The sequence below is a fragment of the Zalophus californianus genome, chromosome 6 (assembly GCF_009762305.2).
Source record: "Zalophus californianus isolate mZalCal1 chromosome 6, mZalCal1.pri.v2, whole genome shotgun sequence".
Taxonomy (NCBI): domain Eukaryota; kingdom Metazoa; phylum Chordata; class Mammalia; order Carnivora; family Otariidae; genus Zalophus; species Zalophus californianus.
Genome location: NC_045600.1, coordinates 127,311,797 through 127,339,593, shown reverse-complemented (window position 1 = coordinate 127,339,593; position 27,797 = coordinate 127,311,797). Strand labels below are relative to the sequence as shown.

Sequence of the window (27,797 nt, the reverse complement as noted above, 5' to 3'; positions counted from 1 at the left end):
GCCCGCTGCCCGAGCCCTGGCACTTCCGGGGCCCGGCGGCGCTTCGGGGGAGCTCCTCCAAGGGCAGCCTCCGGGGGGCGGGGGAGCGCGCGGCGCGGTGGCCCGGCTCCCGCAGGGGCGGCGGGCGGGGTGGGGTGAGGCAGGCCGGCCCCCTCCCCTCCCGCCCGCCCTCCCTTCCTCCCGTCCTGCAGCCAATTAGACGGCCCCCTTGGGCGGGAGGCGTGGGTCGCTCCATAAAGCGGCGCGGAGCTGTCACCCCGCGAGCAAGCTGCGCACCATCCGGGCCGGAGCCAGCGCCACAGACTCGGGCGCCTCGGGCCGGGGAGCGCAGAAGAGCCATGGCCACCACCAATGGGGCCGTGGAGAACGGGCAGCCGGACAGGAAGCCGCCTGCTCTGCCGCGCCCTGTCCGCAACCTGGAGGTCAAGTTCACCAAGGTGAGGCGGGCGCCCATCCCACCCGACGGTCGCCTGGCTCCGCTCTGGGCTGGTCCGGCCGGGGTGGCAGGGACGAGGAGCCAGCAGGCGGGGAGCCCAGCCGCTCCGCTCCGAGGGTGCTAGGCGCTGCGGGCTGCGAGCCCTCAGCGGAGTTCGCCCGGCGCTCCCGTGACCGGAGCCTCTCCGCCTGGGTCCGGCCCTCTCGAAGCCCGTCCCGCGGCGCAGGAGCTGCCCGGCGGGAGCGCGTCCACCGCGCACCCCGAAGGGGACTCCGCCATCCGCACTCCGGGACGGGCTCTCCGGCCGCGGGGCTCAGCGCTTTAAGCGTCCAAGTTTGGCGAGGGAGGCTGCGCAGCGCCCGCGCCGCTCCGGGCTGCGGCCGGCGCGGCCCCGACGTGCCCTTGCAAGGCCCGCGTGGAAGGCGAGCGGAGGTGCGGGCCGCGGTACCCCTGGTCTGCCCGCAGGCCCCGCGGCACGGTTTCGGGGGCTCAGCGGGTCGGGCTTCGGGAGGGTCAGAGGGTGCCTGAGAACACCGACAGTTGGTCTGAGAGCTCGGTCTGCACTGGGGAGCTGCGACTTGGAGACTCCAGAACCGTGTCATCGGGAGCACGGGGCGAGACGTCGTACCTTCGGTGCTTGGCCTGCCTAGCTTACCAGTAGAGCCCGGGGGAGGTGAGCACTGCTGAAACTGCCCCGGAGCCCCGCGGCCCTGGTGTTGACCGACAGAGAATGCTTCCGGATGGTGTCCGAACCCGGCCTGGGGAGCCGCGGGTGGCCAGGCCCCACCGCGCCGCGCCCCCGTGGTGTCTCTGCTGTTTTGGGCTGGGCTGGGAGGCTGGACCGTCGGCAAAGCGGTGAGATCACCTGCCTAGGGCAGAAAAGAAGATGGCGAGGTCTGGAGCCCAGGCTCAGGAGGGCTGCCGGCAGCGCATCCCGTGGGAGGACACTCGGAGCCTGTGGACTGGGGCCGAGAGCACGGCAGGGTCGCAGGCCGAGAGCCTCGGCTGGCTTCTCTTTCCCCCACTTTCCCTCCTTTTAATTTTTTTTTTTAATTTGCATCTTATCCATACCCTCCCCCCCCAGCTCCAGCTGACACAGCACTGAGAAAATTTCCCCATCAATTTTACTTTCAAAAGTAGCAATTATGTCTCTCAAATAGTTTTAATCAAGCGGAGAAAGTTGCAGGCCACTATGTGTGGCCTTCAGATTTTGGTCTCTTGGCACTTCATGTCGGCTCTGCCTCTGATCACATGACATTTAAATTAACTGTTTTCAGAGGGCTCCGTAATCAACAGAGACACTTCACCGTAAATGCTGGAGATTATTTTTAATGTAGTTTCCCTAGTGGTATCTGCTTCAGAGCGAAAATTCCATCACCCACTCTGGGAACAGTCAGAATAGTACCTACCTCTTTTCAGATCGGTAGGCTATTGGTGCTGGTCTGGTGGTGGTGGTGGTGGTGCCGTTTGGTTTTATTTTTGTTTTGTAAGGATTTTGTTGTTTAATGCTATAGAAGCCGGAAATTACTATGTTATTGTCCTTTGCCGTTCTACCTTTCTGAGTCCTATCAGAGCAGTGCAGCCACCTATGGATAGTTTCCTTCTTTCTCTGCGATTCTTTATGGCCCTTCACAAGCGGATCGAGAGGAGGATCTTAGCGGATTCACAGAGCGACCAGTGTCTGTTGTCTTGCTGGGTGCCCCCTCTTCCTGGTGGAGCAGAACTGGCTGTGTGATTACGGCTGGGGAGAGGCGATGAGATGCTCAGGGGCTCCCAGGCCATGAAGGCTACTAGGGCCTGACACCAGGCCACTGTACCCCCCTTCCCTGTGGAGGGTGAAGCCTCTAGCGGCTCTGTCCTTGCTCCCGGCCCGCAGGCTGACCACCGCAGAGGCCTACCCCAGCAGCTGTGGGGCCCAGGCAGACTGCAGGGTGGTGGCCGAGGGACAGCAACCCCGGCCAGCAATGCTTCGGGAGCCTCTGGCTGGAGGCAACAGACAGAGCCTAGGAAAGAAGCAGGAGAGCCAGAACTGAAGAACCGAGGCCCAGGGCCCGCAGTGGGGCAGGCAGTGGGGCGGGGTGGAGTGCGAGAGCCCCTTAAAGGCCTGTTAGTTTTCAAACCTGACTCATGGAGCTTCTTGCTAGTGGAGGACACGCTGGAAATGGTGGGTCTGAGCCCCAGCCTTGGGGATACCATTTCCCAGCAAAAGTCCAGTTTCCAGAAGGCGACCTTGTCATAACTTCTTCATTTGTTCTCACATTTTTAAAAGATTTTATTTATTTATGAGAGAGAGAAAGAGAGAGCAAGCGAGCATGGGTGGGGGGGCAGAGGGAGAGGGAGAAGCAGGCTCCCCACTGAGCAGGGAGCCCAAAGCGGGGCTGGATCCCAGGACGCCGAGATGGTGACCTGAGCTGAAGGCAGACGCTTAACTGACTGAGCCACGCCGGTGCCCCTATTCTCACATTTTCATACTGGGCTCTGCTATGGGACTCCGGAAGGGGGTGGAGGGGGGGAATCCCCTTCGGCATCCCCCCCCCCCAACCAGATCTCAGAGGATAGCAGCCTCTTTCACTTTAGGGGGGGGGGGTCCTTTCCTTTCTTTAGAAAATGTCTTCCAGTAACAGAGATTCTCTTTAAAGAGTTTCTGGTTCACTCAAACACCCGATTTTCTGATCTTTTTTTAAAAGCTACAATTCGCTCTGATCTCCTGTTCTGGAAACATAACTCCTTTGGGTTTAGCTGCAGTCCAGTGGAAGTTACTGTAAATGGCATCAACAGACCTCACTTGCGTGGCCACCATCTTCACCTTCACCCTGGGGCGCCTGGCTCCTGAGAGCTGCTGTGGTTTCCAGCTCAGCCCGGGTGACAAGCCATTCCACCCCTTCAGTAAAATGTGAATCCCAGAACCTAACTTTTATACCTCCGTAAGGTTTATCTGATACCAATTCACAAGTCGAGGAGAACAGTTTTGTTTTGTTTTCTGGACACGTTAACCTGATTTGGGGCTGAAAACAGTATAGAGAGCATCATTGGTAGTCCACACTTACCCCTGCTTTAATTGTGGTTTTGTTTTGTTTTTAGTGGAGAGAAAATCAACAGTAGAAACCACTCACAAGATTACTTACTAGCGTAGTATACAGAAAAAAATTTTTGCTAAATTGGCAACCTAGCGATGGGAAAATAAATGGTCAGAGTTGAGGAGTCTGTTTTTTTTAAGTCGCTCATTAGGAGGGACTACAGATCAATGTCATGACCGACCAAGTAATTTTTTTTTTTTTTTGGAAGAACATGCTTGGAGATGAAGTGTAACAGACATCTGATCGTTGCAATCTGTTTCCATCCTCCTTATTTATATTCTCTTCTACCATCTTCTCACTTTCCCTCCCCCTTGGAATTGATACCAGGAAGGATCTAGAATCAGCAGTTTTCACTGATGGTCTGTATTTTCTAACCCACGAAATTTCATCTTCCAACAAATGGGCCTCTCTCTCTGGCTGCACTTCCCTCCCCACGCTAACTGAACCTCTCCTCTCCACTTATTAATTTCTCGCTGTTACCGAGTGATTGCTTGCTGGATGGCAAGAGTGAACTCTTGGATTTGGTTTCAGCTGGAAGAATAAACCTGTAATTGTAGCCTGGCCGATTCCACGTGCTTCCCTGGGGGCCTGGCCTCCTGTTGAAGGCACTGAGCTTCCAGAAGTTGAATGGGCACATCCTACAGGCAAGGGATGCTCTCAGCTCTGGATTCCACACGCGGGACAGGGTGCCTCTGCCCACCTGCCCCGCAAGATCTGGCCTTCTGTGCTTTGTCACCGCCCGACTGAGCCTTCCCTGCTTTCCGGGGAGAGTGATCAAAACAGTCTCCCCCAGCAGCTTCCCAGAGCGAGTTTCTCTCCCAGTGAGCTTTGGAGTTTCTACAGGAGAGCCCAGGGCAGAGACCGTAACCAAGCCGCACTCTGGATGAGATGGTCTCCCCTCTTATCATCACTGAGGAGTCAAGTGTTCTAAATGAACAAAATTCACAGTAATTGAAATTAGCCCTCAGAGGGACACGATTCTTTTACATGACTCGGAGAGAGACAAAAGATATGCCTATAGATACAGAAATGGAATTCGATGAGCTAGGTGTGAAATTAATTTTCTTAGAAAATTAATTTCTACTTAGAAATTAATTTCTAAGTAGAAATTATTGGTAGCATTTTGTTTGATGGAAATGCTTCTAAAGTGTCTTCCTCATGTCTGTGACTGGGGTCTCTGTGACCCCATGAAGGGCTGTGATGATCAGCCTGTCCCAGGCCGGTACAGCAGCAGACCATCTGGGTAGCCGGGACCTCCACGTTGTCAGAACGTATTTTGTGTGTTATCTGTCACCTCTGTTCCTGGTTCTTTTCTGAAGGCCCTCTCTTTGAATGTGGTGCTTTTTTAAGGCAGTTAGCAGTTAGAGTAAACTAAGAGTAAATAGTACACACCTTTCAGCGTGGGAACTCTGTGAATTCCTTTTAGTTTGCTCATGATGTCTTTTTATTTTTAACGTCCTTGTTCTCAGCTGTGTTCTAGATAATTGAGGCTCCGAAGTGATTTTTGTAGGTTCTTTGGTTCTAGATAGAAATGGTTATTTGCTACATCTGTTCATACAACCAGAACATTTCCCAGCCCAAATACCTTTGTATTCCAACACGGGCTTTCATTAAGGCCAGCATGAAAATAGGCATTTTAAAGAGAATGTGGGAGGAGTACCAATATACACCAACAAAGATTAAGAAATATAGTACGATTCTGGTAGAAAGCCAGTTCCTTGGCATTCTGGCGGGGGTTCCAACAGGGAGGAGACAGAAGGGAGTGCTCTCTGCTGACCTACCCTTCAAGGGCAGAAAGATCCCTTGGCACTTTATATGTATAAACCTATTTGGTCTTCCTCCCAGTGAGGGTGTAGGATTTAACTTATACCCTTTAACTATTTAACTAGTCTCTTCCTTCTTGAATCCATGTTATTGATTTAAATGGCTCAGTCGGTTAGGCAGCTGCCTTTGGCTCAAGTCATGATCCCAGTGTCCCGGGATCGAGCCTGGTGCGGGGAACCTGCCTCTGCCTCTCCCTCTGCCCCTCCCCCCTGCTTGTGCGCACTCTCTGTGTCAAATGAATAAATCAAATCTTTAAAATAAATAAATAAAAAGAGGACATGATGTTTAGAAAAATTCCAAATGACTTTAGTTTCATTAGGACAAAAAGTAGTTCTCTGAAAATGTATGAGAAGTCAGGAGCCTTGGATTCTAATTCTGACTGTGTTCCTGGTTGGGCATGTGATTCCGTCTCCCCTCCAGGTCCCATCTGTAAAAGAGTGTGGGGGAGGGGGGGAGGACAAGACGTTACCTAAGGTCCTCAGCATGTTGGAATGATATGATTTTGATTTAAGCCCTAATGCATTACAACTTCCTTTCCTGGTTAGATATTCATCAACAATGAATGGCACGAATCCAAGAGTGGAAAAAAGTTTGCCACATATAATCCTTCAACTCTAGAAAAAATATGTGAAGTAGAAGAAGGAGATAAGGTGAGTGCTGCCCCCAACTCCCACCACCACCCCCCAAGTAATTAAATTACAGATAACTAGAGGATAAGGAGACCGTCTGGCTTAGCTGTAAGACAGACCTGGCCCGTACTCAAGGGTAGGACCTGAGTTAGCTGCTTCTCACACACAAGGCCCAGAATGGGATCAATTAGGGACGATCCACGGCAGAGAGTCACTCTCCTTTGATAGATGTTTCCCCATCTATAAGGATGACCTCAGCTATCCTCGTCACATGGCTAAAGGAAAGGTTTTTATCAATGATTCGAACCTGGAGGCATGAAACCCTCTTTCGAGAAAGCATTTCCGGCTGGTATGTTTCACCAAATGCAGCATTCTGGCAGGAGACACTTAAAAGAGAAAGGCTCACAGGGAAAAAGACTTGCTAACCAAGTCATGCAGGGGTAATAACATCATGCAATCACCAGATTTCCTTTCTACCAGAACCTGAAATGATCACGGAAAGCTCTAGTCTTCATAACTATATATGTAGTTATATATATATAAGGGACTTCTGGTTGTGTCCTTGATACATTTCAAAGCTGGAAAGTACCTTTTATTATTTTTTTAAGATTTTATTTATTTATTTGACAGAGAGAGACACAGCAAGAGAGGGAACACAAGCAGGGGGAGTGGGAGAGGGAGAAGCAGGCTTCCTGCTGAGCAGGGAGACCGATGCGGGGCTCAATCCCAGGACCGTGGGATCATGACCTGAGCCGAAGGCAGACGCTTTTTAAATATACGTGCTATTAGAGGAAAGTTTGAAGGTAAAGCTTTTCTAAGGAGAGAAGGAAAATCTAAACCTCTCCTCCACCACTAGAGTAATCATCTGATGTTCTTGTACATGTAGGGGTAATGTTGAATGTGGACAGGGTGGAAGACATGTCTAAAATAGGCTTGAATTGGATCCCACCAGTGAGAGTTCTCTGACAGGCAGGAAACACACCGTGGTTCTACCCATCCAGAACCTCCCATGCTCATGTGCCTCAAGCTAAGCTCTGTTTACAAAGGTAATAGCATCGAGGAGCTCATCTTTCTATGACGTGAGGACGTGGGGCGTCTGGGGCGTGGGGGACATGATGTGGAGCAGGATTCCCAGTGGGTGATTCCCAGGTGCAGGACCCAGGTGTCAAAGAGGAGAATGAGATCCCTGCCCCAGGCTTTTCCCTTGGTCTGGGGAACTGCTCTGAGCACCCGGAAACAGACGCTGTCCTGTCCCCTGCAGCTGCAGAGGCCCTGGCCTCCGCCCCAGAGCCTGAGACGGGGAATTCAAAGTCCTAATAGCTCCCTTGCCAAAGCTTTCACTTGCCTCCAAGCTTTGGAGACACAGGATCTTGGTGGAGTGTTCCTCCTGACTGCATCGGGCAGCCCTCGCCTGTTGTACTCTCCTAGGGAAGTGAGGCTCAGAGGGGTCTGGGGGATGAGCCGTTGCTCATCAGCAACCAGAGCCTCGAACTCAAGTTTCTACAGTAGGAATGGGTGACGTTCAACAGCTCTAAAAAGCTCGAACTTCTTGCCTTTTAAGAAGAAGATTCCATTGTAATTCTTCTTTGGGTGCACAGAAAATCCAGTTTCTTGCCCATGGAATGGTGCAACACTTCTGCCCCCCTGGCAGGGGTGGGGGGTGGGGGTGGGTGGAGGTGGGTGGAGGTGGGGGGTGGGGTTGGAGGTGAGTCTGAAGACAGAGAAAAAGTTCCAGATCCTCCCTGTCTGTGGACTTTTCCAATGCGGTCAGTTCCGAGATCCCGAGAAGCGCTCCTGCCCCATTCTCACTATGGGACCACAGTCCTCAGCTTGAATAAAGTGCCAAGACAGACATTTCCCACCTAACTGATGAACTGTGGAAGTGTGTGTGTGTGTGTCCAAACTGAGCGAGCAAGTGGAAAATCTTTTCCTACTCGGGTCACCAAGAAAAATAATTAAGGTCGGTAGTCTTATAAACTATTTTAAAACGCTTTTATAATCAGAAGGAAAGCTCATACTTGGCCATTGTAGAAATCTTGAAAAAGACCCGAGATGTAAAGAAGGAAAACGTCACTTGAAAGCCCCGGACGGGGCGGGGGGGTGGTCCAGCCATCTCGAACCTAGCTGCCACCTTCCGACTGACCGCCCCCAACCCCCCCTTCCCCTGCTGCGTGCTGGACGCAGCTCTGTGCTGTCCTCTGTTAACTGACGGATGAGCTCTCCCAAAACGCAGTCACGACAGAAGGTGACACACTCTCTCTGGTTTCTGGCCGCTCAGCCTGACGTGGACAAGGCGGTGGAGGCCGCACAGACCGCCTTCCAGAGGGGCTCGCCCTGGCGCCGCCTGGACGCCCTGGGCCGTGGCTGGCTCCTGCATCAGTTGGCTGACCTTGTGGAGAGGGACCGAGCCATCCTGGCTGTGAGTACACACCCATGGGCGGGCAGACCACCTGGCCCCCGCGGGGCATGGGGGAGGCCCAGGGCGCTGGTTTTGTGTGGAGATGTATGTGTCAGGTCCTTTGAGGCTAGGCCATATCCTGGTCCTACCTGTACTATGAAATTAACCTTTTTTTTTTCCCTTACATGAAATCTCTTACTGTTAAGTTGAACTTCATCCTAACTGACGAGATCTGTGAAATTACAGGTTTAATGTGCTGGTATATTTTTTTCGAATTCTTATTAATAGATGCCACCCCTTAACATAGAAAACATTGTTCCCATAGAACTTAAAAATCACCCGTTTCACCCTTGAACTGGGCAGTGGTGAGCATGCGCGGAGTGATGGTGAGGGCAGGGTAACCTGGTTATGGGGCACCTCAGGCTATGAAAGACCTCAGTTCAAATCCCAGCTCTGCCCCTTACTAGCTGTGTGACTTTGGACGAGTTGCTTTACTTCTCTGAGCATATATTTCTTTATGGGAGATACCAGTAATAATGATTCTTATAAATGGTGTGAGGATGATCCACTTAAAATCCTTAGCAGAGTCCCTGGCATGCAGTAACCACTAAATAGATGATAGCTATTAGGAACAGCAATCCTCGTAATAATGCTGCACGCCCAGCCGCATGCCGTCCTGGCCAGTAATTTCTAGGCATCTTAGTTCCTCTGCGGCAAAATAGGCGTGTGAATTCAGCCCGCTCCATGACATTGGGTCGCTCCCATCAGACCGGGGCTGTGAAGACATTTATAGGTTGTAAATGCATGATTTACAGGGATGCTAAGACCTTCCTCTGGTCTTGCAGTGAGTGAGCAGAGGAAATCTCAGGGCCACCTCCTGCCTTGAGGTCCTTCCCAACCTACACACGCCGCCCTCCCACGGCTCTCCGACTCCTGTTTAGAAGTTGCTCCAAACCTTGAGGCCCGGTTGGTAGGGGACTAAATCTCCTTCTCAGCCTCCGATTTGAACAAACGGTTCTTTCCTCTCTTGATCTGATATCTGGATCGAGCAGTAGAGTAGCTACCTTCGTAGAGACCACATCATCCAGGGTGCCGAAATTGTTTTTGTGCCTGAATGTGTGTTTTGGGGCTGGAGAGTGGGGGAACCCTGTATCTGGGGTGCCAGTCTTCACTGCATCGCCCCGAGGGTGCGTCTGCACAGAGAGCTCAGCTCTCCTCCCTCCCCACCCCGCCAGCCAGGTCCAGCATGTTTGCCCCCGAGCCTGGGCGAGGGTGGCTCCCTCTCGGGGTCAGCGTTTCTGTCCTCGGAGCCTCTGGTTTCTTCCTGCAACGAAAGCCAGCCTCAACTCTCAAGCTGCCAGACTGGCTTTTTCAAAAACATTTCTGTTTTCACCCAGCATGAGCTCATCAGTCTGCAATGTCCGTGGGGACTAATAGCAGGCGGGAGAGGATGTGCCCTGGGCACCCCTCCCCACCCTGTCCTCAAGTGTCAGTATCATCTGCATCTGTGGGAGCCCGCCCCGTGGTCCTGGCAGGGCTGTGTTGCGATCGCAGATGGAGTGAGTTGCCTCTCGCCATCAGGACCTTGCTGCCCACAAGAAATAAGATCCGGCTCTTTGCCACATCATGAAAGGAACAAGAGAATTACTGGCAAATATGGTTTTTCAAACCAGGACCACATGATAGGAAAGCACCCTCATCCTCCACCTTGATATGGTTTTCCTGCATTTTCCTGCAGCGAAGTGCTTCTTTCCATCATGTTCTCTTGCCGGCTCAGTGGTTTTGACAGAGCTAGGTCTTTACTTCTGTATTCGATGTTTAGAAACAGATGTGGGGGATCCGGCAGCCGCAGCTTTCTCCCCCTTCCTGAGGCACCTGGGGCCCAGACTCTGGTTTTGTGGGTGCTCTTTCTGGAAGCCCCCAAATTGGGGCCCTCCCTGTTTACTCTCTTTCCAACCCAAGCCCTATTTCTGGGCCTCCGCGTTTTAAGCTTTTGGCGCACTCACTGAGTCTCGGGGCAGGTTCCCTCAGGCCTTTCTTCACTCTTTCCTATCTGAAGGTTACAGTATGTTAATTTTTCAGAAGGCCTATTTTTTCTCGTAAAATGTCAAGGGAAGTAAACTGGGGAGCAGCTGTGGTTTACTCTCGGGCCAGCCCCAATAACTGTTTTAAAGTCCCCATCGGTAGCTAACACTTGATTTCTCACGTCCAGCCCTGCCCGCTCATCTGTGAATCTTTTTCTGTGTGTTTAAAAATAATTTCCTGTCTGAATCTAGTATGACCCCAGTTTTGCTTGGATAGCTTCCCATAGAACCAACCTGGCAAATTCTTGTTGTCATTCTGGGAGGCAGACTTGCCCAAGTTAATAATGAAAGATAGCCAACACCTGCTGAATACTCACCATGGACCAGGCTTATCGTAGGCACATTCATTATCCCATTTCAGAGATGAGGACACTGAGGCCCAGAGAGGTTAAGTAACCTAAGGCTATCCAGCCAGGACTGGAGGCAGGACTGCCCCACAGTGCTATGCCAGGGTCCTCTGCCTTTCTCTTCCTTGTCCCATCCCAGAAAAGGGCCAAGAATAAACTCCTGGTCCCACTGAGAGATCTGCAGATGCTGTCCGGGGTAGCCCGGTCCGGGACCTTGCGGCATGATTTGCAACGGTTGGGTTTCCGATGGAAAAACAAAAGTTTCAGCTTGGAATGTAACTCAACAGGAGCCAGAGTACAGTGTACTGTACCTGACTTGGTCCCTGAGCAGCATCCTCTAGGGGTGGGATCCATCCCAGACCCAGACCAGCCCTGTCATCTTCAGCAACTCACACTCCTGTCGCCTCGGTGTCCCCAAATAAGGATTGCCAAAAAGGAAGCTGCCAAAAAAGAAAGATGATCCTAGTCATCCTGCTATTAATATCATCATGAAGCAGTTAGCATGGCACTTCCTGTGAGCAGGCCCCGTCCTAGCCCTCACCCCAGCCCCAGGAGGCAGGTACCACTCTTATTATTATTCTCATTTTACAGATGAGGAAACTGAGTCAGAGAGGGATCTGGGGGCTTGCCGCTCAGTGAAGGAAGTGGTCACTCCTGTTTAGGAATGCTCGGCTCCTCCCTGAAGCAAAGTTCTGAGAGAGTCGCACCGAGCACCCTGTGTAGCCATTCTATAGTCTTCCCAGATGCAAATGTCCTGGGGCAGCAGCCTCAGGAGTGGTCACTGTGCTGGCTGGAAGTCAGATGCCCCGAATTCAGTGCCCCGCTGGGTGACCTCAGGTGTCACCCGGCTCTGTTAGCCTTGGTGTGGGCACCTTGACATGACAACAGAGGTGTCAAGGTCAGAGATGAGGCCGATGCAGGTGCATGCGGAGGGGCCTCTCTTCCCCAGTGAGTCACCATCTCACTCCATGGACTCTAAAAGGAGAATCCAGCCCCAGGCTACGTGTCCGGGTGGCCACTTCCTGCAGAGATGGATGACAGGCGGTTTCAGCGCCGGGCTCCACTGGGGCCGCTTGTCTGAGGGACAAAGGGGTCCTCTTAAACCCCGGGCTGGAAATAGAAAAGAATCCCTGCCATTGAGTGGCTGCCCACTCGCCCTGGGTAATCACCTCCCTCACCACCAAGGGTGAGCCTGCTCCCTTCCCACTGTGCATCCGGCTTGGGCAGCCCGGTTGGGGAGGACAGTGCCTTTTGTGCTAGTGGCTCTCCCCTTCGGGGCTCCGTCGCTCTTTCCGCAGGCATGCTGGTCAGCCTGTGCAGGAAGGAGGAGCCCGCAGCATCCCCCTTTGGTTAGAGGACGCGAGCCGTCTCTCCGGCCTCTCTGAAGGCAGCTAACCTCCCGAGAAAGTCCCCAGAGGGCGCACACCCTCATGGCCAGGTCACCCAGCTGTGCTCTGGACAGAAGACCGAATGCCACCGTGTCTTCCTTCCCAGGGAGGCTCCACATCAGACTTCCATCTGCCGTCCTTCACGGGGACGCCTGCCCATGCCCTGGCCAACCAACCCCCCACCCCCACCCCCGACTGAGCTGTTTAGAAAGCAGAGTAATCCTTGACAGTCTGAGCCAGGTCTGATGGGAAATGCAGTGGCTTGCTTTCTGAAGGGACACATGGAAAAAGGCACACGCAGTGTTCTAGGACTAGGCTCTCTACCCCCGGCCCCTGGCTTTAACCCCCTGATGTCGAAGGAAATTGAGTCTGACACAGATGTTGTCTTTTTCCTGCAGACCCTAGAAACAATGGACACAGGGAAGCCATTCCTTCACGCGTTTTTCATCGACCTGGAGGGCTGTATTAAGACCCTCAGATACTTCGCAGGGTGGGCTGACAAAATACAGGGCAGGACCATCCCCACAGGTGAGCCAACGCAGGACTTGCAACCTCATCGGGGTGGGGGGCAGCTTTCGGGGGCTCTGTCTTCTCGTTGCTCCAGGTGGCCTCTCCAGAGCACCCTTGCCCCCCCTCCCCAGGGCCCCCTTCCCTGTCGCAAAAGGAAGTGGCTCTGTGCTGATTTCTCCTAAGGAACTTTGCTTTTAACATTGAGTTAAAGATCTCTTCTTTGTGGACTAGATAAGACTTGGAGCTGACACTTTTGTGGGCTTCTGGGTTTCTTTCTTGTCTTTTTGTGACATAAAACCCTCAACCGAGATTAATCCTATTGTCTTCTCCGCGTAACCTCTCTTCCAGATGACAACGTGGTGTGCTTCACCAGGCATGAGCCCATAGGTGTGTGTGGGGCCATCACTCCTGTAAGTATGGTGACTTTTCTAGATAAATCCGTGTAGATCCTGCCCCGCTCCCCTGTGGCCTCTAGAACCAGTTTCCGGTGTGTTTTGATTCAATCACACCGGCATTAACAGAGCATTTGCTCTGTGGCCTGGGGCTGGGTGCTTGAGAGTTACCGGGATGGCTTAGCTCCCGTGCCTGCTCTCAGGGGGCTGACTCCCGGAGCACAACAGCAGGCACCATGGATTCCAGCCAGAGGGCTCAGGAATGCCCAGTTTCTCTAGGGCAGGGGTCTTTTAAGAGGGCCTTAAAGGATGAGGAAAGATCCTTCAATAGGAAAATGGGTCTTCTAAGCAGTAGGAATGGCCCCAGTGAGGGTGTCGAGGTGCCTGGGCTAACCGGTGGGGGGTGGGGGGGGGCGCAATAGCAGGACACCTGGTGAGGCCACACTTAGATGGGGACAAAGTGAGGAAAAGGAGGAGTGCATGTCCGGTGGTCCAGACTGGGCACCCAGTGGGCCGTGGCAGCCTGGACTTTATTCACTGGGCAGTGGGGAGCCCGGCAGGTGCCAGGGAATGCGTTGATGCGGCCCATCTGTTGGAGAAAGCCCTGGGCCACTGCAACACCGGGGTGGGAGGCTGGGCAGACACGCGGCAGCGTGGGGAGAGGATTGGAAGTGCGCTCCGTGGAGACAAGGAAGATGTGTCCCTTCCACCAACTGTTGAGAGCCCGCTGTGTGGCAGGCACGGCGCCAGGGTCCCAGGTACCGAAGACATGCCCAGCCTTTGCCCCTGAGGAACTTGCAGGTCAGTTAAAAGGCTGAGGAAGGAAGCCCCGCAAAGAAAAATGCTAAGACAGGAACTGTTTGAAGACCAAGCAGAAGCATGGATTTGAAAGCTCCTAAGGAGGTCGAGTTGGTGGAGTTTAGTGTCTAATCAGAGGTTGGGGGTGAGTCCTGGCTGGAACTGGGTGGACAGTGTTGCTGGGGGGTTTGAGGAAGACTGGGAGAGAAGTGGGTTAGGGTGGAGTGCTGTGAAACATGGAGGTCATTCTGGGCAGATGTCATAGAGGGGCCAGTGGACAAGCCAAGCAAAGGGTCCCATCAGGCATTTGCATATTTGGGTGGGGGGCTCGAGAGAGGCGAGGGCTGGAGCTACCCACGGGCAGTGGTCAGGACAGAGGTGTTTCTGCCCATCAAGTTGAGAGGGGGGTCATCCAGAGAGGGGTGGAATGAGAGAAGAAGAGGCCCTGGGGCCAAATCCCATACACTATCAGGGGATCCCACTGAGAAGTCGGAGCAGCTAGGATCAGGGGCATCCCAGGAATGGAATACATTTCCAGAAAAAGACTGTGGTCAATAGCGTCCTCTCTTTCATAGGAACTAAAAAAGACAGAAACACAGCTGTTAGATCTGCTCACCAACAGTGGGGTGGGGGGCTTGGGGTGCAGTGGAAACCCCTTTGCTGGGGCTTACAGAAGGGGATCTAGGCATATGGGCACCACACTTCCAAGAAGCTTCAAGGAAAGTGGCAGAAGCCAAGGCAAGGTGCCGATTTGCTTGTCAGAGGGAGAGATGATGGTATTTGTGTGCTAAGGAGTGGGGGTCCAGGAAGAAGAGGGGACCCCAATCATTAGGGGGCACCCCAAAACAATGCCTGCCATCATTTAGCCAAGCATATTGGCCTTTGGGAACTGGGATCTTAGGTTTGTTGTCTAGTGGTAGGAATTCCAGGCAGAGCTGAGAGAGAAATCACAGTGGCCAGACCACGAGGTGGCCATCTTTGGCCAGCCCCATGGGTGTAGCTTTGCAGAGAGCTCTTCTGTTTGGCGTCCTTGGAACATAAGGAGCCAAAGGGACTCCTTTGGGATGGGGGTGGTTGAAGGACAGCTAGAATCAAGCTACCTGCTCTCTTGGAGACGCTTGGTTTCATTTTGCCTCATCAGAGATGATACTCGGAGGGGCAGGGTAGTAGAAGACACAAGGCTGGCTATGAACCCCGGCCTTTACCTGCTAGTTTGTGACCTTGGGCAAGTGACCTCTCCCTTCTGTGCCTCATCTGTAAATGGAGGTGATAACAGGACTATCTCATATGGGTTGGTAGGGATCGAATGAGTTAAGTTTTTGTGAAGTGGCTGGAACAGCCCCTGGAACAGAGTGAACGCTCAGTGGCTCTTCCCTCTTGTTAGGCTTCTTGTCACAGGTGTCCTTGCCACTGTAGTTGAAAGATGACAAGAAACGCCATTTCCCAACATGAGTTTCGCCAAACGGCAATTCAGTGGGGGCTTAGGATGTATTCTGAAGATCCTGTGACATCTGAATTTAGGAGAGGCGGGCCTCATTCCTGCAGTATTTTTCAGATCCTTTTACATGTTGATGGCATTATAAACCTCCAAGAGAAGGTAGGGCGCCTACAGCAGAATCCTCTTTGCAAAGACTACTTATTAACATCTCCCAGAATGCAGTTCATTAAGCACAGGGCAGGAATGCAGGTCTGAACTTTGCACACTCCTATATTACCTCTGACGCCCCAAATCCAGACCATGCAAAGCAAATATCCTCTTTGGAGACATTGCTGGACCTCTGGGACAGGGTGGCGGGGTGGATCAGGGCCCCCCAAGCTCCTCCATGTTCTGTCCCTAGTGGAACTTCCCTCTGCTGATGCTGGTGTGGAAACTGGCGCCCGCTCTCTGCTGTGGGAACACCGTTGTCATGAAGCCGGCCGAGCAGACCCCCCTCACTGCCCTTTATCTGGGCTCTCTGATCAAAGAGGTAAGGCATCCGAAAAAGAAAGAAAATATTATGCGTCGTTGATAACATCCCCACTCCTAGGAACCAGGCCACCGTCACCAGATAAAGCTGCCCTGTCGAGCTGAGCCGTGCGTGACAGGGCCAGCCTGCTCACAGCTGAGTGGGAAGGGAATGGCTTCCTGTGTTTCCCTTGGCAAGTGCGCTCTCTTTCTCCGGCTTGTGGTCACTGAGCTAGAAGAACCTCCATTCCTCCCACTGATCCTAATGAGAAGACTTTAACTCTTATTATGGGTTCAAACCCATGGTTTAGGAGCAAATGTTTTGTCTGGAGAATTTGCAGGAAGGTCACTTGAGAGGGAGCCACGTATTTGGAGCTTCTCCGGGCCTTGCACTTGTGGTGTAGGAAGTGGCCCGCTGTTCTCTTGGAGGGGACATCTTGCAAGCTCCCACTGAGGGGGCTGCAGCAAGCCGGGCTCACTTACCCGAGCCTCCTCACCAGTGTCCCGCACTCGGGCCATTGCCCTATCCCCCCGCCCCCACCGCCAGCAGCCACCGTGCTGGGAAACCAGTGGCCCAAAGAAACACCGCCTTCCAGACACACCTGGCAACATGCTTCAGCCCTGCCGAGCCCAGGTTGTGTGTTGCAAAGAGGTTAAAAAAGAAACAGGAAGGAAAAAGGGATGGGAGGAAAGATCCATTCGTGTCACTTCTCAGGGGGGCTAATACAATCGGGAAGCAGGACCCTTACTGCTTAGAAGTTAGGCTGAAGCTGCCAGGAATTGGCCCGTTTCCCAGTTTCCTTTTGACTGGGGAGGTAGGACATGATTACATCATATTAATGAGACTGACAGATTCTAAAATCACAACCATGAACGCACAGCACCGAGGAAACCTAAAGACTCGAACGCCGTGTCCTAAAATCTTGCCTTTCTAAAATAATCTGTTTAAATCGCATGAGATGGTAAATTTATTAATTGTTCACTAAATAGCATCCCCCCACCGCCTTCCTTTGTGGTGTTCTTGGTGAATAAAGAAGCCTCATAGGTGCAAAGCAGGAGGTGTGAATGTGAGAGAAGTGACTGTCCCCAACCTTCAGGATATGCCAGCTCTGGGCATGGCCCAGGTTCAACAAGGTGGAGCTTTGAGGGAGCGATACCGCATTGCCATTTGGAACATTGATGGGACAGGTTTAAAAAATGGGAGCTAAAGCTCAGGGAGAGGATATTTTGCAGGGGCCTCTGAGCCTTGGAGGATGTAACCAAGGTATCTCTCTTCTCCCTGAGAATACATATGTGTAGATAGATCCACACATACTCATGCACATGCACACACATGCACACGCACACACATGCACAGAATGGAGCTGGGCTGTGAAGGTTCACCGCCATTTTGCTCAGAGGCTTTGGGTTATGAGGTGCTGCCTAGAAGGAAGGGTGTATGTATGCCTCACCCTGGCCCAGCCTGTACACTGGGCCCTGGTTTCCCAATGACCCTAGCCCTGGCTTCCCAATGAGGGGGACAACCTACAGCCCTGGCTCTGTCGGCCAGAGCATGGTCTATGGTAGACATCTGTGTGATCCATTCTCCTCCTCTGAATGCCACCTCGATTTCCATCCAGGTCGGATTCCCTCCAGGAGTGGTCAACATCGTGCCAGGATTTGGGCCCACGGTGGGAGCAGCAATTTCTTCCCACCCTCAGATCAGCAAGATCGCCTTTACGGGGTCCACAGAGGTAACCCTCCTCACGGCTGTCAGCCAACGTGGCAGCCACTGTCTGATCCAAGACCTGGGAACTTTTCCTTTGAGCAGCTAAACTATGATTTATTTATCCTAAGTATGGCCACGCTTCAGTGCATAACAATCAGTAAAAAAAAAAAAGGAAATAAATAAAGTCACTGGTCCAGTTTCCAAGCTAAATAAATATCTAACAGAACTCAGAAGCCTTAGAAGAAAAGATTGGTAGATAAGATAAAATAAAAATGTAAAACATCCATAGAACAAACAACATCATAATCGAAGTTAAAGGATACATAGCAAGCTGGGAGAAAAACAGAATTTATGCAGCTCCCCAAGGCTTAAAATCCATAATATCCCAAAATTCAAGGAAAAGGGAAAAAAGAAAAAAAGCAAAAACAAAAGCAAGCACACGGAATGGTGGGACAGTGGGTAATTAAGAGAAGAGAAACACCCAATGTCCAGTAAGCCTGACCTAACTCATTGACCAATGAGTTCTTTTGTCCGCCAGATTGGTAAAACTTGATATCTGGTATAATGGAAGCTGTGGGAAACCAACGGGCCACTCACCCACAGCAGTCCCAAGGTGCAGGGCCATATTGTATTATTGATCCCAAATTTGAAAGTGTCAAACTTCTGATTCAGAAATTCCATCTCAAAGCAACTAGTCAGAGAGAGGTTCTCATGAGCCCACCAGGACCCGTCTTCCAGTATACTGTATGCATTTTATACGGGGTGTTACAGCCATCACAGTAAGGAAAACTGCCCGCTGTCTGTGGTTGAAGCACACACACACAAAAAAGGAAGCTGCGGGAAAGTAGCTACAGAATGATCCCACGGGGAAAAGTGTGCGTGGAGAGAAATAGAAATGGTCTGTAAGGATGCCCAAGAAATTCTTCCCGTGACCACCTCTGTGCAGGTCCTGGGGCACAGGGGGAAGGGAGAGGAACACTTTCCCCCTCTGCCCTGACACACAGCTCTGTGTGGAATTATTTCTAATCTTATTCTGTGCTTGAGAAAGAATTGAATAAATGCTTCCCAAGCAGCAAGTGTCCCCATCTCCCCACAAATTTAGTCCCTCCAGGAGCCCGAGCTGCCTTCTCCCCCAACAGCTGACTCATCCCGTTTCTGCAGAGACTCCTGAATCCCCTTCTCTAGGTGTCCGTAGGGCTGCCCATGGGTCCAGTGGGGTGGTGCTCTCACTGGGCAGCCAACCTCAGGGACAAGAAGGTGGCCTCTGTGGTCCCAGGGATTGCTCAGCCGACAGGCATCTCCAGAAGGGGATGGGGTGCTTTCCCACCCTAGGTCCCCCTGCTGCGTCTAGCCCTGAGAGCACACCTCAGCCCCACAAGGAATCGCCAGCCCATGGCAGACTGGTGTTGCTTCTGTTGCTCTCTGGAGACAGTCCCTGTCACGGTGGAACTATTCCAAATGTCATTCAGTCCATCACCTGGGAGCTGGCCAATTGTTAAAATGCGCTCGCACCTTAGTTTTGGGGAAACAGCCTCAGCCCGAGAAGAGCCCAGCCCTGCCTCTGGCTAGATGTCTGCTCTAAGCATCCGTGTGCACGTTGGTCTCTTGAGAGCCTCTCCCCAGCTCTGAGTCTGTGGGGCCCGCTGTGTGATGGGCCAGGCCTCGCTTCTGGCAGTGCGTGGAATGATAGGAGAGACCCTCCAGGTACGCAAAGGAGGCTGGTGAGGGGTCCTGTTCCCGCACTGTGTACCGGTCCTCTCCCTTCGCCCTGGGGAAGCCTTGGTCTTGAGTCTGTTACGGGAGAATTGGCTCCTTCTCCTCCTGAGGGTCAGCTCCCCTATTACCATAACTTTTGGAGGTTCTCTCAGACTATACCAAAGAGCCACGTGAAACCACGTCCCCCAAGCCGCCCCTGGGTCCCCTCGAGCCCTTTACCAGACTAGCTGGGCCAGCCTGCCTCCAGGAGAGACAGGCACCAGGACCAGTGAGGAGCAGGCTCTGCCACCAGCCAGCTGTGTGGCTATGGGCACATTGCTGGGCCTTCCAGGGCTCGCACTCCGCCCCTGTAAGTGGAGCAGCTCGGACCAAGGATTCCAGTGATGTCAAGGTCCGATCCATGAGGAGACGCAGGAGAGGCCAGGGGGGTGGGGAGGCAGCCTTAGAGGCCTAAGGCACCTAGGCAGAGAGGCAGGGGAGCCCTCAGCTTGTCCAAAACGTCCCGGCCAGGTCTGGCCCCACCTGAGGTTTCCTCTGGTCTTTTTTTTATCCTGAAGGTTGGAAAGTTGGTTAAAGAAGCTGCCTCTCGGAGCAATCTGAAGAGGGTGACACTGGAGCTTGGGGGGAAGAACCCCTGTATCGTGTGTGCTGATGCTGACCGTGAGTCTCTCCCCTTCTGGGCATTGCTGGGGCTTAGACAGTCCATAAGTCTCTCCCTGCTGCCTTGCACAAGCTCAGAACCAACTGAGACACACACACACACACACACACACACACACACACAAAATGGCGATGATTCTCCCACCTTGGATTGTCCGGCCGTAAGTAGGCAGATGGAGATCAAGACACCAGCCTTATTGCTCATAGAAAGCTGCCTTGGAGAAAAAGGTGTCCTGTTTGGGGGCCGAGAGGCTGCCTGTCTCTGCCTTTCAAGATTAAGTTTGCGGTCCCCGTCCCTGGGGCCATGAGGAGCAGATCCAGACCTTCCCCAGAGTCCCCTGTGCAGGGAGATGGCCAGGAGAGGGAGGAACAGGGCAAGTGCTCCCCACTCACAAGCATTAATCATTCCCCCCTCCCAGTCAGTATTTCCTATGGTGCTTTTTGCGTCTCTGAAACTCGAGATGTCCCTTCCTTCCTGACAAATGAGAGCACAGTGGCAGCGGACCCTTCAACATACCCCCCTAATCTGGGTCCTGTCTCTCTCTCCACCACCTCTTCCCTGGGCAAGCAACCCCCGCCCAGTGGCTTGGGGGCGCTTGTGTCTTGTTAGAGCTTCATGGAACTGTATGCTATTCTTGTTATGTATGCTATGTCCAGAAGAAGGAAGAAGGGGCCACATCGGGCATTCATTCACCTGCGGACAGGGTCAGCCGCCAAGGTACTTCCCAGGTACCTTGAAGCACCTTCTAGAACAGCCTCCCCACCTGTCCCCTGGGGCCAGAAATCCCTTTCATGGAGAACAAAGCTTTCCATTCCACACTCAGATAAGGTGGGCGCTGCAAATATCCCTGAGAAAAACAACCCTAGCACAATTTCTTTCTAAGGTGTAAAGGACTGATATCACTTCCTGTCTCTGAAGCTGGCTTTCCACAGGAGAGTGAGTGGCCTGGGTGAGGAAGTAAGCTTCAGGGAAGGAGAAGGAAGGTGGGCAGGAAGACGGACTGCTCCTTTGTCGCCTGGGCTGGTGCTCCCTTGTAGAAGCATCATTGGTGTCACTACTGGTTTCTGGAACCACATAGAGCAGTTCTGGGCATTGCCACATTTGGGGTCTTCAACTCCAGTCCTAAAGAGCCTGCACCCCTCTTTCCCGTTCTTGTGCCACCATATCTGGGCAACCGGTCTCCACCTCAGCTCATCCTCTCTCCCCACCAGTGAAGAAAACTGCAGCTAAAACCCAAAACTCCCTCCTGTTTGGGGGTTGGTTTTTTAAAAGGCTCCCAAACGCCCTGCGGAGCCATGTCCTGCCTCTCCTCCGGGCAGTGCCAATCCACAGAATCCAATTCTGACAAAACTGGCATCCACGCATAATGTCAGTGATAACGTGCCCCCATCCCCCGACCCACCGACGGCAGCCACCACCCCTGGCTCCCATCAGGGCACAGGAGACAAATTAGTTCTTTTGGAGAAGGGGCCGTTTTAAGTTGGCACAGAGAAGGGGACAGGTGCAGGGCGGGCAAGACCCTTTGATGCTATCGGCTACTACAGGGACTTTCTATGGAAGACCCGGCTCGAAAGCAATGTCTCAGTCCTCAAAGCGGAGGGCAGCGTTCCTCCGAGGTGCTCAAGAGCGGGGCTGGGTGTCTGGATCGCCTGCCCGTGCCCCGCAGGGATGCTTTTTGCCCCGTGCAAAGGAAAGCTGCATTTCTTAAGCTGCCGTGTGTGAGTAGGAGGGCGGCAGGGGTGCAGGCAAACCAGCTCACCGTGGAGCGCTAGGAACCACACCCACTGAGCATTCTTCACCGCGAAGCCCGGCCCCGAAGGTTTTCCTTACTAAGCACCCTTCTAGTTTTAACTCGATGCCCGCTGTCTAGTTCAGATCCAGACCTCCTGGGGCAGAATCAGTGCTTTCTTTTTAACCCGTATATATACGTCCTACGTGGAGTTAATGTTACTTAATAAGACTTAATAAGCAAAAGAAGCTGACTTAATAGGACTTGATAGTGAAGGAAACTCAAGGTGGAATAGCTCTCACCAGTTGGCCTCATCAGGGCTTACGGAAGGTTTGTTCTATAGAACGTGGGTCCTCCAGAAAAGGGAGAGGGGAGGGCTCCAGGAACAGGTGAACCAGGGAATGCAACTCTCTGTGCTCCTCAGCAGAGTAAAGAAGTCCTGCACTGGGGGGGGGGACTGATTTCACCCCACGCTCCTTTTGCCCATCCTCTCTGTTGGGAAATGCCGGGAATAAAATTAACTTCTGAAACGTGGCCATTCCGGGGCCTGTTTGCTGGTGCGGGCATTTAGAGTTGCGGCCGTCAGCAGGCCTGCCCTAACGACTTCATGGCTTCCTCTTGCCTCCGCCGCCCCCCTCCCTCCAGTGGACTTGGCCGTGGAGTGCGCCCATCAGGGAGTGTTCTTCAACCAAGGTCAGTGCTGCACGGCCGCCTCCAGGGTGTTCGTGGAGGAGCAGATCTACGCAGAGTTTGTCAGGCGGAGCGTGGAGTACGCCAAGAAGCGTCCCATCGGAGACCCCTTCGACGTCAGAACGGAACAGGGGCCGCAGGTAACCTACTGATGTGTCAGAACCCGCAGGGGGCTGAACCAGGCTCTGGCCCTGGCCCCTTACAGCCCTAGTGCTTTTCGATCGATTTCAGGGTCCCTCTCAAAGCAGAAGGGAGGCTGCCTCGCCTTGCCCCTTGCTTTGGTTTAGACACCAGCAACAGTACAGGTCCCATCGGGTCTCGGTGGGGTTATAAAGCGGGAGTGGACACAGAGGCTTTGCTCTTTGGAGCTGATAATGCCAAGCTCAGGGCCTCGGCAGGAGGGAGGCATTCCCAGTTCCTAAGGCCCTATGCCTGCACCCTCCAGCCAAGAGGACCGTCCAGTCTCTGAGCCACCAGCATCCCCAGAAGAGAGACTCAGGCAGAGGCTGTCTTACCTGACCAGTCTCCTTGCAGAAGAGGGCTTGTAACCTTGGCCAAAAGGCAGCGGAATACAGGCAGAGGCTAAGTACCTCGAGCCCACAGTCTCAGCCTCCAGGCCCTCCCTGGAGCTCACATGCGCTATAGGACAAGGTGACCGTCAGAAACCAAAGAATCCCAGTGGAGAGGGAGTGCAGAGGGCTCAGGGAACAGGGCTGCATCTCTGGACAGGAGGAACACATCTCCAGAGGCCTGGTTTTCGAAACTAACCACGGGATGATGAAAATGATCATAACCGAGAGGTTTAATAACCTCTTTAAAAGGGCACATCCTGTATCACTTTCTTACTAATTATGCAGTGCAGCAGATGGATAAATATTTAAAAGAGGGCAGCCTGACCATCCCATGCATTATTGAAATGGAGCTCGACAGCAACCCACTTTGCTTGGAGCCGAAGTCCTGCCCCAGCCACGAAGTTGCAAATCACGCGTCCAGACTCACCTACTTGTGTCCATCCCGGGAGCTCGCTGCTTTCCCGTGGCACTGGCACCACATGTTTCCCTGGGAAGCCACGCAAGTTTGGCTCTGTGACTTTGTGAAAGGCCCAAGCTCCTGCCAAACCTCACTTTCCTTGTCTAGAAAATGGGAGTATTTTAATGGATGAATATTATGAATATTTCAAGGCACCTAATAAGTCTTTATTTTTTAAAGGTGGGGGAGGGGGGAGCATTCAATGACAGGCTCCCTGATCCAGGTGGCCAAAAATGTGCATGACTTCAGGCCATGTCGATCGGGTCTTGCTTGACCATCCCATGGGGATGTCCTGGCTAGGGAAGGGGGAGGACCACGTGGAAAAGGTGCATTTCTGGCCACCGTGCCCATCCTTGCCTTGCCCCGGCCCACGTGCACTGTGGCTCCAATGCCACGTGACCCTGGTGGAGAGAAGAATCCCATCTTGTGGCCAAAACTCCCCACCCTGCCAGACCTCAACTCCAAACCCAGTGGCCAGTGACACGAAGTTGTCTAGTGGCCTTGGTTGGATTTCCGGTCTGAATGCAAACATGGCCACAAGCCATTATCAAATCCACCGTGATTGTAAAGCTAATCCAGACTCCGTGGGAAATATGCGAGCTGATCCCATACTAAGGAAACCTTTCACCCCATCATTATTCATAAGTTTCTTTCCAAGGCTCCAGGCTTGACTTTTGAAGCCAGATACAGAAATCTCTTCCAAGAGAGCAGATCCAAGCAGAATGGGTGTTGATTTCATCGGTGCTTTTGATGCTGCAGCTAAAAGTCCTTTTGAAAGCTCACTTAAGCCGCCTAACCTCAGCATATTATTTTAGGACGCTGTTGGATTTTTTTCTCCCAAAGTGCTTTTTCATCTACAGTAATAAGATTTTTACTCAGAGAGGATTTACAGCTGTCTAAATAGCCCTGTCTGTCTCCTGCCTATAAAACAGCTCACTGACCTAGATCAGTGTCCACTGCAGGCAGTCGCCAGCCGAATGCTCCAGAATCTTTCAGGTTTATTTGGCAACTGAGCAACGAGGCGCATAAACGTTGCGCAAGCCACCTGGTGGGGGCAGGATCCGATGCCCTCTTCAGCAGAGCCAAGTGCAGCTTCCGACCTGTCCTTTGGGGTCTGTCTGACTCTGTCCCTGGTGGTGCGCCCAGCCTCATCCTTCACTTCTGGAAGGCTCTCCTTCCAGCACTGGAAGGCACCAGCGGACATTTCTTAGGGTATTATTAGATTGAGACAATGTGTTCACATGGACTCATCAGGAAGAGTGGAGTCTGGATATGCAGGCTCTCCACGGGGACCCAGCACTGCCCCCAGGACAGACAGGTAGAAAATGGTCACAGCCACTCAGGACCTGTATTTGGTGAAGCCCTACAAGCCCTCTTGGCCTCCGGGGAGGAGGAAAGGGCAGTCCTGGAACTTTTAACCCAAGACTTGGTTCACCCAGAGAGAAGTTGAGAGAACCTTGAGATATTACTAGAATCAGTGGAGTTGTTTGAATCACTTTTTTAGGTGGGGGTACATTCACAGGGGTTAAAACCCAGAACACATAGAAAGGTCAGTCGAGAAAAGGCTTTCTGCCATCCTCCCCGCTCCATTCATAAGCCTGGTTCTTAATCTCCCCTCCATGGGTATCCATGGTCATAGTTTCTCACGTATCCCTCCAGAACTTCTTTATGGATATATAATCAAATATGAATATGTATTCTCATTTCCCCTATTTTTACCCAAAAGATAACTAACTGTGATAGCTCTCCTGTTTTACACCTTGGTTTTTGTGCGCTCGTAAGAAACTTGGAAGAGCTTTCCACACTACGGGTCATGAGAACCTGCCTCATTCTTTTTCATATGTAAATAGAGTTCAGCTGTATGAATTCACCAGAATTCAGATAACATGTTCTGATAAAGACGTGGGTGTGTGCGGTTATGCACAATGTCACAGAGTACATCATTTTGCACACGCACAAGGAAATCCGGGGGACACAGTCCTCAAGTGGGATTGCAGAGTGGGAGCCCATTTGTAATGTCTCTAAGTGTTGCCAAATTACCTTCCAAGAGGATCAACCAACCTATGTTCCTACCAGCTTCGTATGGGCTTGTCTGTTTCTCCAGCCGTACTGACAGAGCATGGATTTTGCCCATCTGATGCCCATCTGATCACTTGGTTTTAATATGCATGTGTGTCTTATGATGACTAAGGCAGAACATCTTATCACGTTTAAAAGCCATGGGTAGTATCTTGTCTATCAACTGCTCATGTGCTCTGCCTATTTTTCTCTTGTATCACTGGTCCTTTTTCTTACACTTCCAAGAACTCTTGAAACGTGAGGGAGATTAGCTCCCTTTCTATGATATGACTCGTCAGGTGTTCCCCAGTTTGTGCTTTTGCCTTTGACTTTGTTTACACGATGGCTTTGCCTTTTTCTTTACAACATACTCAAATTTATCCATCTTTTCTTTTTGGTTTCCGGATTTCACGTCATAAAAAGACCATCAGCACCCCATGTTTAGAGAGGCTTTTTCCCACATGAGAGAATTTGAAAACTTCCATTTTTCACGGTTAAAGTTTTGATCTGTTTGGAATTTATGCTGGTACAAGGTGTGAGGTATGGATCCAGCTTGGAATTTCAACACTGGATCCACACATCAGGAGATGACTGGTCCAGTGACTTGTACGGTTTGTGCCCACTGGTTCTGAGAAAGCTAGCCTGCCCCTCAGGAACAGACAGGCATCCAAATATACACCATTGGGTTTGCTTGTTTTTTTGTTTTTGTTTTTTTTAACTTTATTTAAAGTTGTTTTAGTGAAACCAGTTTTTCCATCTAAAAAGCTCAACTAGAGCAAACCTATCAAAACTCTGTCTCTCTCAGCCAAAGGGAGGGGACTAGCAACAGGGTCATGGTCAAGAACAGGGCACTCATGGATTCCGAAAGAAGGACCACTGGGGATGGGGAGAGCACTTCTTCCCTTGAGCACAGTATCCCCCAAAGGGTGCCCTTTGACATTTGGTTGAGTGCCTTGTCTATAAGCAGAGAATTAGGCAGGGGGTACAGGGTGCACTCTGGCTCAGGAGATCCCTAGACAAGGTGGCAGAAGGCAGAGGCTTCCTGATGATCTGGCTCCTCACCAACAAGGAAAGTTCATCCATCTCACCTTCAAGCTCACGCCACTCGATTTCCAGGGCGGCTGGGTAAGATGGTCAGCTTTCCTTCTCCCTTCTCCTCTGCACCATGGATGGACAATTCCAGTAACTAGCACCCTCATCCATCGTGCCCTGTGAGAAGGGAGCAGGGTTTCCAGATAACCTTCGTGACACTCAGTAGATTGGAATTCAAATAAGCAAAGAAGACTTTTTTAGCATAAGCATATCCCAAATTAAGGAAAGACTTTTTAGCATAAGCATATCCCAAACATTATGCTTATGCTAAAAAAGTCTTTCATTGTCTTTCAAAAATGCCAATTTAACTGGGTGCCCTGGGGTTTTATTTGCTAAATCTGGCAACCCTGGAAGGATGCAAAGAGTTGGGAGAGCAAAGTGACCACTTCAGATCTTGTTTCATTCATGGATTTGCTTAACAGCATGGAAGAGGGCAGTGGTATGAACAGACCGTACACCTGGAGAGGATGAAGAGAGCCTATCTCCCCATCTCTCCCCTGCTCCAAAGAGCCTAGACTTGTGCATCGGAGGAATATTTGCATGCAAGGCACATCTGTCCCATGAATTATGACTTGGCAAGACCACTTGGGGGCGGGACAGCTGATCATGGGAAAGCCCACTGGACCCATCAGATGGCAGCTACCGCCCTGATGGAATCCAAGCTATACTTCTCCTTGTGTTTTGCAGATTGACCAAAAGCAGTTCGACAAAATCCTTGATCTGATCGAGAGTGGGAAGAAGGAGGGAGCCAAGCTGGAATGTGGGGGTTCAGCCATGGAAGACAGGGGGCTCTTCATCAAACCCACGGTCTTCTCAGAAGTTACTGACACCATGCGCATTGCCAAAGAGGAGGTACTGGGGGCTGCAGGAAAAGCTTCATCCCAAGGGGACTCTTGTGGGGCACAGGGGGTGAAAGGAGTGGGTCTTACACACAGAAGTCTTCTCTAGGGCTCAGGGACCCCAGAAGTCTTTGTGAGGGGAGTGTTTTCCTTTCTCCTATGGCCTTCTTCCTCTCCTTTGGGGTTCTGAGAAAAGCCATCTTGCCTACCTGCCTTTGGGAACCCCAAGCACTGTATAGTAGAGTTTGTCCTAAACCCCCCATTTTCCATGCATCTCTGAGGAGCGACACGCCCTCTTCTGTCTTCTAACACATCCTTGGGGTGGCCCATCATGGAGGCTTCTTGCCACCGGTGGGCTATACCAGTGGATTCACGGCCCAAAGCTGCCTTCATGGCCCCTATAGACTGAACTAAAATGACCGGTGTGTTCATTCAAAGAACATATCA

General features: G+C 52.0%; 1 protein-coding gene across 2 annotated transcripts in view; it reads left to right on the top strand.

The window, feature by feature from the left end:
- Window positions 1–250: 250 nt before the first annotated feature.
- Window positions 251–27,797, top strand: part of ALDH1A3 (aldehyde dehydrogenase 1 family member A3) — a 36,938-nt gene continuing 9,391 nt past the window's right edge. The window contains exons 1-10 of one of the 2 annotated variants that reach the window (XM_027570182.2): window positions 251–437; window positions 5,883–5,987; window positions 8,245–8,385; window positions 12,582–12,711; window positions 13,042–13,103; window positions 15,722–15,850; window positions 17,448–17,561; window positions 19,810–19,912; window positions 22,288–22,472; window positions 27,199–27,363. In XM_027570182.2, the coding sequence (XP_027425983.1) occupies window positions 339–437; window positions 5,883–5,987; window positions 8,245–8,385; window positions 12,582–12,711; window positions 13,042–13,103; window positions 15,722–15,850; window positions 17,448–17,561; window positions 19,810–19,912; window positions 22,288–22,472; window positions 27,199–27,363 (1,233 nt within the window). In that variant the 5' untranslated portion in view covers window positions 251–338. The remainder of the gene's footprint in view (window positions 438–5,882; window positions 5,988–8,244; window positions 8,386–12,581; window positions 12,712–13,041; window positions 13,104–15,721; window positions 15,851–17,447; window positions 17,562–19,809; window positions 19,913–22,287; window positions 22,473–27,198; window positions 27,364–27,797) is intronic. The other variant, XM_027570183.2, reaches the window with a different exon arrangement.